The sequence below is a fragment of the Cucurbita pepo genome, chromosome 13, assembly GCF_057944985.1.
Source record: "Cucurbita pepo subsp. pepo isolate OVF chromosome 13, ASM5794498v1, whole genome shotgun sequence".
NCBI classification, from domain to species: domain Eukaryota; kingdom Viridiplantae; phylum Streptophyta; class Magnoliopsida; order Cucurbitales; family Cucurbitaceae; genus Cucurbita; species Cucurbita pepo.
In genome coordinates, this window is record NC_141810.1 from 12378622 (window position 1) to 12391449 (window position 12828).

The following is a 12828-nucleotide window of genomic DNA, read 5'->3' on the forward strand; positions in this document are numbered from 1 at the left end:
AATTTTTAAAAAATATCTATAAATTTTTTAAAAAAATACTCATAAATTTTCAAATGTGCTCCGAAGATGATCGAGATAAGAATTTTTCTAACTTTTATTTTTATTTTTTACCTTTAAGGTATGACAGTGATTTTAAAATATAAGCAATTATCAAAATGAAATATTCGTGATAATAAATTTTAAAAAATATTAAAACGAGAAATAAACTTTTTTTAATTTTTAAAGGGTCTTCTCTCAAATTTAAGATAGTCTTCATACATGTCGAGTCTCTCTCTATCACATAGTCATCATTATCTCACATCCAACAACCACCCTGGTTAGCGCCATTAGTTTGACGTTTGTCTATTATAACAGTGAAATTCGACATTGATATATCATTTGTTTACGACTCCACCAACCATTTGAAAAAAGTCATTTGGAACGCAACGAGGTAGGATAGGTCTTGCAGCAACAGGAGAGACACTGGGTTTGTCGAAGTGGTGTTGAGGAAGAGGCCGATGACAGCATCGACCGTGGAGGCGTGGGGTGGAAATGGGTGTGCCGAGGTGGGGGAGGGAAAGTAGAGGGCTAATGTTGGGCAACGGCCTGATGTTAGATTACAAATTTGATCCCTAAAGTTTCGATAAAATCAAAATCCTCATGAATAGTCTCAAACGAGGATTATTTCATGAAGTTTTATCAAATCATAAGGATGAACTTCTCGCTTTTATTACCTCAAGAATAACATTCTAACTTCCTCCAAACCATAGAGACCAAATTTGTAATTTAACCTAATATTAATACGGTGAGATCCCACATCAGTTAGAGAGGAGAACAAAGCATTTCTTATAAGGGTGCGGAAATCTCTCCTTAGCGGACACGTTTTAAAAACCTTGAGAAGAAACCCGAAAGGAAAAACCTAAAGAGGACAATATTTACTAGCGGTAGGGTTGGGCTGTTGCAAATGGTATCAGAGCTAGACACCAAACAACGTGCCAACGAGGAGGCTGAGTCCTGAAGGAGGTGGACACGAGGTGGTGTGCCAGCAAGAACACTGGGCCTAGTAGGGAGGTGGATTGGAGGGTCCCACATTGATTAGAAAAGGGAACAAGTGCCAACGAGGATGCTCGATCCCGAAAGGGGGTGGATTGTGAGATCCCACATCGGTTGGAGATGAGAACGAAACATTCCTTATAAGGGTGTGAAAACCTCTCCCTAGCAGATACGTTTTAAAAACCTTGACGGGAAGCCCAAAGAGGACAATATCTACTAACGGTGGACTTGAGTCGTTATAAATACGTTTCTCATTCCAAATATCGCTACACCGAGTAACCGGCAAACGAATCCGTTTAATTCGACAGAGAATAGTCAAGGAAATGCAGAAACTATACAGTAAAATTAGTAAACTAACACATGTTCTAAGCTGCCGCAGGGTCATTTATGACACCCAAGAAGTCATCTTTAATGGTTCCAATACAAAACTGCAAGCAAAAGCAATAGTTAAATGAGACGTAGCAGACTCTATCAAACTCACATGAACCAACAAACATGGAGTTATCTTTAAGGATACTAAATAGAGAAAAGGCATTACTATTTCAGTTGCATCGACTCGAGTCCCGATTATCTTTAATCGAACTTCGCTGTCCTTCTGAATCTTAACCTACACGAGAGCAGAAATAAATCAGTAAGAACACGACAAGAGAGCGTTATGTTAGAGAATGCACGTCAAATAGAGATATACTGATCCATCTGAAGTGGTATAGTTTGGCATATCTCCAGACTGGAACTCCATATCATCTGGTATCAACTGAAACACGTGATGAGAAAAAGCGTTAGTGTTAGTGTTAGCTTGCTTAAATACTTCACTATACAACGAACACGAGAACTGAAGTTAGTGATGACATTCCTAACGCATTTCAGAATCTCTCTCCAAAAATATACATTGCACGACATTGTTGACATCGTAACAAAAGTTCAATTGGCATAACGAACCTCTCAGAGCCTTACTACCATCCTATTCCTATAAAAGCTCAAGCCCAAGCCCACCGTTAGCCGATATTGTTCTCTTTGGGCTTTCCCTTTCAGGCTTCCCCTCAAGGTTTTTAAAACGTGTCTGCTAGGAAGAGGTTTCTACACCCTTATAGTGAATGTTTCGTTCTCCTCCCCAACCAATATGAGATCTCACAATCCACCCTCTACCTCCCCAACCGATGTGGGATCTCACAAACCACCCCCTTCGGGGTCCAATGTCCTCGCTGGCACTTGTTCCCATCTCTAATGGATGTGGGACCCCCTAATCTACCCCCTTTGGGGTCGAGTGTCCTTATTGGCACACCACCTCATGTCCACCCCCCTTCGGGGCTCAGCCTCCTCGCTGGCACATCATTCGGTGTCTGGCTCTGATAACATTTGTAACCGCCAAAGCCCACCGCTAGCATATATTGTCCTCTTTGGGCTTTCTCTTTCGAGCTACCCCTCAAGGTTTCTAAAACGCGTTGGCTAGGAAGAGGTTTCTACACCCTTATAAAGAATGTTTCGTTCTCATCCCCAACCAATATGAGATCTCACAATCCACCCTCTACCTTCCCAACCGATGTGGGATCTCACAATCCACCCCCTTCGGGGCCCAGCGTCCTCGCGGACACTTTTCCCTTCTCTAATGGATGTGGGACCCCCCAATCTACCCTCTTCAGAGCCCAGCGTCCTTGTTGGCACACTGCCTCGTGTCCACCCCCCTTTGGGGCTCAGCCTCCTCGCTGGCACATCGTTCGGTGTCTGGCTCTGATACCATTTGTAACCGCCAAAACCCACCGCTCGCATATATATGGAAATGGGTTATAAACATATACTTACATGGTTTGAAACAAAAATCTGAACAGGTCCAGCTTCAGCAAAGAAACCCATCTACAATAGTTGCAATGGCAGTCATATTCATATTTACTATTCAAAAGAACTTCATTAATCACATGCTAGATATCAAAAAAGGGTGACATGGTGCCAGATACATACCTTGTTTACCATAGTAACAATTGCTTCTAAGATTTCTCCCTTGAATGGTCGAAACACGACGCATTGGTATTTAACGGGAAAAGTGACGAAACCTGTCCCGTCGCTAATCAATCCTTTACCAATGTTCTCAATTCCCGTAATTGCTACTATGAAACCATGTCGACCACTGTCGAAGTACAAAACTTTTCGATAACATAATCCATCTAATTGTTCGCTAGTTGAAAGAAGTATCAAATCTTTTAAAAGAATAATATCGTCCAACAAACAGTTTTACAGTTTTTATTGGCTTTTGTCGGTTGATGAACTGACATGTTGTAACCGTTCAAGCCCACAACTAGCAGATATTGTCTTCTTTGAGCTTTTCCTTTTAGGCTTTCCCTCAAGTTTTAAAACACGTCTGCTGGGGAGAGGTTTACACACCCTTGTAAGGGATGCTTTGTTCCCCTCTCCAACCGATGTGGGATCTCACAATCCACCCCCTTGGGGGCCTAGCGTCCTCGCTGGCACACCGTCTGGTGTCTGGCTCTGATACCATTTGTAACAGCCCAAGCCCACCGCTAGCAGATATTGTCTTTTTTGGGGTTTCTCTTCCGGGCTTCCCCTCAAGGTTTTTAACACACGTCTGTTAGGGAGAGGTTTTCACACCCTTATAAAGAATGTTTTGTTCTCCTCCCTAATTGATGTGAAATCTCACAATCCACCCCCCTTCAGGACCCAGCAACCTCGTTGGCATATCGCCCAGTGTCTGGCTCTTATACCATTTGTAACAGTCTAACTCCACCGCTATCAGATATTGTCCTCTTTGGGCTTTCCCTCCAAGTTTTAAAACGTGTATGCTAGGTAGAAGTAACCTCCACACCCTTATAAGGGATGCTCCGTTCCCCTCTCCAACCAATGTGGGATCTCACAATCCACCCACTTAGGGTCCCAACGTCCTCAATGGCACACAATCCGATGTCTGGCTCTGACACCATTTGTAACAGCCCAAGCCCACCGCTAGCAAATATTGTCCTATTTGAGCTTTCCCTTACGGGCTTTCCCCCAAGGTTTTTAAAACGCGTCTACTAGGAAGAGGTTTCCACACCCTTATAAGGAATGTTTCGCCCCTCCAACCGATGTGGGATCTCACAAAAGAAAAGGAGACTTACCAGGGAGGTTTTCCTCCAAGAAACTACACAACCATCTTGCCCAGCTAAACTAGTTCAAATCATGAATGCTTTTTGGACACTTAGTTGTGAAGCAAGGTGTAACAGCCCAACCGGGCTGGCCAATCTTGTCCTCTTAGGACTTCCCCTTTCAGACTTCCCCCAAGATTTTTAAAACGCGTCTGCTACGAAAAGGTTTCCACACCCTTATAAAGAACGTTTCGTGGGATCTCACACAGGGTCTTATCGAAAAGGTAAATTTAACAAAAAGAAAACAAGATGAACAGCAATGTTGTAGCATCATACAAGCGGTGGGGGTAAAGTTAACAAACCTGCAAGTACCCTCAACATCTTTCATGAGTTTGGACACCAGATTGTCACGGAGATTACGGCCAAAGTGCCGTGGATGCAGCTGCATGTTCCTCTCCAAGACTATGTGGAAGAACATAGTGGCTCCCTATACCTGAAGGAAACCCCATTTAAAGAAATTAAGAGTGCGATAAAGAAGAACAAGAACAAGAACAAGTGGAAGAAGCAAGAATCTGAGATAGAGCAAACGGGAATTGCAGAAGAGGGTTTTGTGGACTCAATTTGTGATAGAGCAAGAAAAAAGAGAGAGAAGAAAATACTGAATCGATGATATGGGTATGGGACAGTGAACCAGAATCAATGAACATTAAAACCCAATTATAATCTACAGTCATTGATAAGCTGAGATTGCTCTGTTAAGTAAAGCAACTCCCTGTTTCTTTCGTTACACAAATGCTAATTTGAGTTGCTGTGAAGGAAGACGTACTGGTAGGGAGGCGGCGGCGGCGGGACAAAGTGGGAGAGAGGCGGTGGCGGCACTGAACGGGGAGAGGCGGCGGGCCGACAACAGCGTCAAGCACGGAGAGGAAGAAGAAGTCTAGGTGAGAATGAGAGTGAGAGTGTAATGAATGGGTGGGGAGCTAGAGTGTTCTTTTTATTTTACGAAAATATTATTAAAAAATAATTAAAATTTTATTTTATTTTTCTATTAGAACGTTGACTTATTTTAAAATATTTACCTTATATGCATGAAATTATGAGATATGGAACATTATCAATTTTTTAAAAAAATTATTTAATTTAATTGAAATTTAAACAATGAAAATAAAAATAAACATATTACATACAAAACTTAACTTTTTAGCCGTGTATTTAATTATTTAATTATTTTAAAGAAATCCACCAGAGAGTTCGAGTTCTTTCAAAACTACCTCTCATTAACTTGAAAAGAGATAGGACGAGTCGCTTTTATATAAGAAGTGAGAAGCTATTGAAGAGCAAAGCAACCTCCTTAAAGAAAGCAACCTCCGTTTGAAATTTAGCACGAGAAGAAACCCACCTAATCCATTTTACAAGAAGATTACGTTAGATGTAGCATCTTTTTTTTTTTCCCTTTCTTTTTGACTGAATTCTTTCAAAATCTCGTGTAGCTTTTTTGGGCGGGATAACACAAAATCATTTCTAGCAAAAGACTGAGTGTCTCTCGAAGAGTGAAGCCATAGTATCATAAGAAATCTACATGCTCATTTTACAATATTAATGTTGGTATGTACAAAATATATATAAATTTTAAAAAATTATTGATTAAAAATGAGAATATAATTACAGCGGCCGTTCACCGGAGCTTCCGGCTCCCCTGTCACCAACTTCCTTGACCTTCCGGCACTGGGCAGGCGTCCGCCCCCATCCAATCACATCATCTTGGTATAAAACCAAAAAACAAAATATTGGAAAGTGAATCGAAATTCTATTCCATCCCGACTCCAAATCATTAAACTTATATAAAAGATTCTCTTATTTCTCTGAATCACAAAACACAATCAACCGAGTGACGATGCTAGAACCAAATGTTCTTCAGAACATTACCAATATAAACCTAACTCAATAGTTAAGACAACCATAACATAGTCAATTTTCCTAGAACATTTTCTTCGAGTAACTTCCTGTGCTACTGAGAGATTTTACCAGCCTTGGTTCCATGCCTAAGAAAGATATCTTCTCAAGCTCGCTGTGACACAAGTACTCGCGATCTCCAAGATAAGAATCTGGGTCTTTGAAAAGCAATGTTTAGGTGGCAAAGACATGGTTACAACGTTTAAAAGAATTGTGAAAAGAGAACCAAATAATTCTTTTACACTAACAACAAACCAGCATTAATTTGAGTTTTATGCTTGTATTCTATCAAAGTACCCCACCCTTACTTGGGAAGAGATAGCACGAGTCGTTTTTGGAGAAGGGGTGCGTGGCTATTGAAGAGGGAAGTCACCTTAAAAGACTACTTGCAAAGTTCTATCAGAAGAAAACCACAAACAGTTTATCACCTATGAACTAGCATCCAAATTGAGTTCTATACCTAATTCTTTCAAAACTAACTAGTCGCTGCTATGGGGTAGCCTAAGTTCTTTCAGGTTAAGAGATAAGTGTCTTTCGAAGAGCGAAGCCACTTTACCGAGTGATAACTTCGAAGACTGAAATGTTTGGACTTTGGAGTTTGTTTAATATGGTTGAAGATTTTGTGTCTTTTCTGATTATACCAACTGAAGAATCTTTTGTGATCTCCCTCCCCCTTGGCTTTTGGATTTGATACAATATCAAATTCCTCGTCTTTGGCACATTTCCTACACCGGTAACAACTTTAGGATTGTGAGATCCCACGTCGGCTGGAGAGAAGAAAAAAGCATTCTCTATAAGGGTATAGAAACTTCTCTCTAGCATACACGTTTTAAAAATATTGAAGGGAAGCCAAAAAGAAACCCAAAGAGAACAATATCTGCTAGCGGTGGGCTTGGACCGTTACACAACATTGTTTGTTTCTTTTCTTATGATGGAAATCAGTACATTGTTTCTTAACTTCCACCCCTACCCTCCCTCTACCCAGTTTGTGTATGTTATATATATACACACAAAAAAATGAGAGGAAAAGTACCATCAGCACAAGGAAAAATCATATCATACCAGCATCTCTACAATATACCACAGATAAAGATTTCTCAAATAAACAAGCTCAACCAATATGACAGAAGACTCACACAATCACATACGCATTCAACGCAGTAATAAGCAGAAAAAACAGCATCCAACATAAACTCCATAACTAGCCCTTCTCCTGTAGTACACAGATATCTTACATGAAAAAGGAAACACATTCAAAGTGAAGACGAAGAATGTGAAAAGATAAGTAAAAAACAATGCTTTCATAGAACAGATTAGCAAGTTATTGTCATCAAGTGAGTCAAGAGGAATTTGCATGACTGCAATCTTTGAGAGGAGAAGATCTCAAGAATGTGAAAAGATTTGTAAAGAACAACTCTTTCATTGAACAGAATTTCTCCCTCATAGATTAGCAAATTATTGTCATCAAGTGAATCGTTTCCCAGGAATTTTTTTCACTCCAAGCGGCAATTCACTTCAAGAAACTGCTTTCCAATAGGTGAAGAATCGAATGTTACATACTTCCTCAATATCCATTGATTTAGCTTTAATGGGTAAATTATGGCTTCCAATTAAGAGTGATGGGTTCAATCCCCCTACAAAGAATGGCTTAATACTGCTTCTACATGGTTCAGAAAAGGCATATGAATGAAAGCTGATGCAAGAAATGCTTGATGCTTCGGATGTCAAAGTGGAAAATCAAGATAATATGTAACCTTCAAAATCAAATTGTATGGGGGAACTCATTACATTGCTACATGATCCCTAAAGGAGATAAAAACTGAGTAATATGGATTCACATAACTTCTACTAACTCAAGGTTCGATTGCCGAGTTTACTGACCTTTCGCGTTTCAAGCATCGCTGTCGCTGCTATCATCGTCTTCGTTCCCAAGATCCGTAGCAAAATACACTCCAGGGTGAACCGTTCGCCTCCGCGTCCTAGAAGGAAGGATGTTGTCCAGATCGACCTCCGCAAGTGGATCATCCGACAAATCGCTTTCTTCATTGTCAAATTCGCTTCCATCATCACTGGAATCTTCATCGTCGTCGTCGTCGTCGTCGTCGTCTTCCTCTATCAATTTCCCTTTTCCTTTGTCATCCTTCATGATACCCTTCCCCTTACGATCCTCCTTAGCCGCTTTCCCACTCGACTTTTCACCGTTCTCACAGTCGTCTTCATCATCGTCATCCTCTCCCTCGTCCCCCGCATCTACATCAGCTGCAAGAACTCCATCATCTTTCCCTTCCGCAGCCGAAGAAATGTTATCAATCTGTTCATCACCTTGCTTATGGTCTCCATTGTCACCATTCTTCTTTACATCATTACAGGGTTCGCCCTCAACCACTTCAAGCTTCTGAATCTTGTTCGAACGCTCCTCTTTCGCTTCGCAGCAGGGATCAGCAGGTTTGCGCTTCCCATCGAATGCAGTCTCCTCTCTACTACTGGCAGTTTCCGCCATTAACGTGGCGCAAAACCCTAATTGCAGAGCCAATCGAACGAAACAAATTAGGGTTTTCAACAAGAACTATACAACGACAAGAAAATGTTCGCGGAATCAATCGAAGAAACCATCCTGATTTGCTTCGCAGCAGGGATCAGATTTCGGCCACTCTCCTAACTTCACAATTTCCCTTTCCAAATCGTTTCAGGTGAAAATTCAAAATTTACCCCAAGAATTTACCGTAAATTAGAAAAAAAAAAAACATCTATATAATTAATATAAAAGAAAGAAAAGAAAATGTTTAATATTAATATATATATATATATATATGAAACAAAAAAAATATAGAGACAAAGGTGAGTATGTATATATATATATATATTAAAATTAAGATTTAAAAGTAACTTATAATTTTTTTTTTAGAGTTGAAATTTGAATTTTAAGAAATTATGTTGGACTGTTATATTTTTTTCACACTGATTTGTAATTTAAAGTTATTATTCATGATTCCAATATATGTGGAGAGTCGATCTGTTTTAGTCCGTTCTATTGAGTTTATCAAGGTTATAGTCATTCATGAAGAACTTTTTAATGTTTTTAAAGTTGACATATTTACTAATTCGATTATTGTTATTTTTTTGGAGATCGAACTTACCACACAGGAACGACAATAAGAAGGAAAAAAATGTTTGATATTAAAAAGTATATAAGAAACAAAAAAAAATATAGGGATAAAAGAAGTGAGTTGATGCATGATTGCCTGTTTGTTATTGTGTTAAACTATACTGATTGCCTGTTTATTATTGTGTTAAACTATACTAAATTCACTGTATACCTTAAAAAAAAAAAATTAATATTTTTTTAATAATAAATGCTATAAAATAAGTTAATGTATTTTTTAAATAATTTATACTATATTACTAATCGAAATCAAATATTAAATGCAATATAAATATAAATAAATATATATATTATAGATTAATTTTTATTAAATTATAAATAGTAAATCAAATATTAATTGCAATATAAATATAAATAAATAAATATATATAGATTAATTTTTATTAAATTATAAATAGTACAATATAAATATAAATAAATAAATAAATATAGATTAACTTTTATTAAATTATAAATAGTAAATCAAATTAAGAATTCAGATCTTTCACTTAAAAATTTTTAATATCTTTTAATAATAAATGACTCTAGATTGATGGAGAAGACCTAAATTTCAGGAGACACCCGCCAACAAAACCTTAAAACTTCACGTTTTTTTAAATTTAGATTAATTTATATTAAATTATAAATTAAGTTTTATGCAAAAATATTAAAAAAAATCTCTATAATTAAAAAGTTTTAAATTATTTTGAATACTGATACAAATTTATTTATTCGATTATTCTCGTGTTTAGATCTAAATTCCACTAAAACTATGGGAATAAAAAAAATGTTTAATATAAAAATAAAGAAAAAAGAAAAAATATATATAGGGAGAAAGAAAAAAATGTTTAATATAAAAAAAAGAAAAAAAAAATATATATATATAAGAAAAAATAGAGATTAGATTGATTTTAATAATTAGATTATTCTATCCATGAGAATAAAGAAAAAAAATGTTTAATATAAAATATAAATACATATATATATATATATAAAAGAAAAAATAGAGATAGAGGGAGTATGCATAATTGCCACCGATTTATGATTGCATGTTTGTTATACTATTATGACTGCTGACATATCTTATGACACTTAAAAAATAATCATAGTTTTTAATAATAAATATTTTAAAATTAATTCATATATTTTTTAAATAATTTGTATCTCATTAATTGAAATATATATATATATATTAATGAAAATTAACGTTTAAATTAACGGTTGAATTTTTAAAAATTATGTTGAACTATCATGTTATATTTTTCTTACACATTATTTGTAATTTAAAGTTATTATTCATGATTTCAATGGTGACATTGTTCGATATGTGAAAAGTTGATCTCTTCTAATTAGTTCGATTAAGCTTATGAAGGTTATAGTCATCCATGAACTTAGTGTTTTTAAAGTTGACATATTTACTAATTCGATTATTTTTTTTTTTAAATCTAACCCAAGAAGTTAAAGTTATTGTTAGTTTGTTATTATTTTGTCAAGACTATACTGAATTCAGATATCTGCCTACCTTAAAAAAAAAATTTCATATTTACTCATTTTATTATTTTCATTTTTTTTTTTTTGTTTGTTTGAGATCAACTCCCACTAGAATGACAAGAAGAAAAAAATTAATATTAAACTATATAAGAAAAAAATGTGAGTATGATGATTTGTTTATTATTATCTTATAACTGTTCACAATATTGACACTTAAAAATAACCACACCTTTTAATAATAAATGCTTTAAAATAAATTAATGTATTTTATATATTAAAATTAAGATGGAAAACTAACGAAAATAATTGAAATTTGAATTTTTAAAAATGATGTTGAACTATCATGTTATATTTTTTTTACACATTATTCATAATTTCGTAATTTCATTATTCGTAATTGAAATAAAATATTATTATTCATGATTTCAATAATAATATGATGTTATATGTGGAGAGTTGGTCTCTTTTAGTTAGTTTTATTGAGCTTACCAAGATTATAGTCATTCATGAATAATGTAATGTTTTTAAATGCCGCTGGAACTAGAAGAAGAAAAAAAAAATGTTTGATATTAAAAAATATATATAAAAAACAAAAAAAGATAGAGATAAAAAGTGAGTTGATATATGATTTTCGGTTTGTTATAAACTCTACTAAATTTAAATATGTGCCTACACTTAAAAAAAATCAATATTTGTGTTTTTTTAATAATTTATACTATATTAGTAATGAAAATCAAATATGAACTACAATAAATAAATAAATAAATAAATATATATATATATATATATATATATATATATTATTTAGATTAATTTTTATTAAATTATAAATTAAGTGTTTATACTAAAATAAATAAATAATAATAATAATAATGTTTATAATTTAAAAGTTTTAAATTATTTTTAATATCTATAAAAATGGTGACTCATTTTTTTTAGATATGGACTGAACCAAAAAGAAAAAAAAAAAAACAGAGATAAAAGTAAGTTTCATGCATGATTGCCACTTGTTATTCTATTAATACTGTGGAGTCAGTATCTCACACTTAAAAAATTTCAATATATTTTATTATTAAATAGATTCTATAAAATAACATGATGTATTTTTTTTAATAATTCATCGACATGTGTTTATATGTATATATTAAAATTAAGATTGAAAAGTAACCGTTGAAATTTGAATTTTTAAAAATGATGTTAGACATCATGTTATATTTTTTATTTAAAATTATTATTTATGATTTCAACAGTCACATCGATCTCTTTGAGTTGGTTCTATTGAGCTTATCAAGGTCATGGTCATCCACGACGAACTTTTTTTAGTGTTTTAAAGTTACATTTTTACTAATTCGATTATTATCGAGATAGAAGTTGCCACTAAAAAAAAAAAAAAAGTTTGATATTAAAAATTATATAAGAAACAAAAAAAAAAATATATAGAGATAGAAGTGAGTTTGATGCATGATTGCCACGGGTTTGTTTATTCTGTTACGACTTAAAATTCAGATATACACTTAAAAAAATCTCAATATATTTTTTTAATAATAAATGGGATCTATAAAATAACTTAATGCATTTTTTTTAATAATTTATACTAATAATAAAAAGGTATATATATATATATATATATATATATTAATATGTATATACTAAATTAAGATTAGAATTATAAATTAGTTGAACATCATATATATGATATTTTTCTTACCTGTTATTCATAATTCAGAGTTATTATTCCGGATTTCACATAATTCAGAGTTATTATTTTGGATTTCAATAGTCACATTATGCTATCCATGGAGAGTCAATCTCTCTAAGTTGATTCTATTGAGAATATTGCGGTCATGGCCATCCACGAAGAATTTTTTTAATGTTTTTAAAGTTGACATTCGAGTCAACCGAAACAACTTTGACATATTTCCAATCCCACTGAAACGACTAGTAACTTTCTATACTCACTGTCCACGAGTAGCTCTTCATAATCACTATCCACGTGTAGCTTTCCAGCTGAAACAACTAGTAGCTTTCCATATTCATTGTCCACGAGTAGCTTTTCATAATCACGTGTAGCTTTCTACCTGAAACAACCAGTAGCTTTCTATATTCATGGTCTACGAGTAGCTTTTCATTTCATCGTTG

At 34.5% G+C, this 12828-nt stretch overlaps 2 protein-coding genes across 5 annotated transcripts; both read right to left on the reverse strand.

Annotated features, from left to right (window-relative positions):
* Window positions 1–1265: 1265 nt before the first annotated feature.
* LOC111809014 (DNA-directed RNA polymerase II subunit RPB7) lies at window positions 1266–4590 on the reverse strand. The gene is made up of 6 exons (XM_023695319.2): window positions 4466–4590; window positions 2989–3154; window positions 2833–2883; window positions 1721–1786; window positions 1571–1639; window positions 1266–1460 (listed from the first exon to the last, which is right to left on the reverse strand). The coding sequence occupies exons 1-6, from the start codon at window positions 4579–4581 to the stop codon at window positions 1398–1400; spliced, it is 531 nt and encodes a 176-aa protein (XP_023551087.1). The 5' UTR covers window positions 4582–4590; the 3' UTR covers window positions 1266–1397.
* Window positions 4591–5667: 1077 nt separating this feature from the next.
* On the reverse strand, window positions 5668–8737 carry LOC111809013 (nucleolin). 4 transcript variants are annotated; one of them, XM_023695318.2, is made up of 2 exons: window positions 7938–8737; window positions 5668–5863 (listed from the first exon to the last, which is right to left on the reverse strand). In XM_023695318.2, exon 1 carries the CDS (start codon window positions 8554–8556, stop codon window positions 7948–7950), a length of 609 nt encoding a protein of 202 aa, XP_023551086.2. In that variant the 5' UTR covers window positions 8557–8737; the 3' UTR covers window positions 5668–5863; window positions 7938–7947. The 4 variants fall into 4 exon arrangements, with proteins under 4 accessions (XP_023551086.2, XP_023551083.2, XP_023551084.2 ...); XM_023695315.2 differs by lacking the exon at window positions 5668–5863 and adding an exon at window positions 5941–6208; XM_023695316.2 differs by lacking the exon at window positions 5668–5863 and adding an exon at window positions 5941–6214.
* Window positions 8738–12828: the final 4091 nt, after the last annotated feature.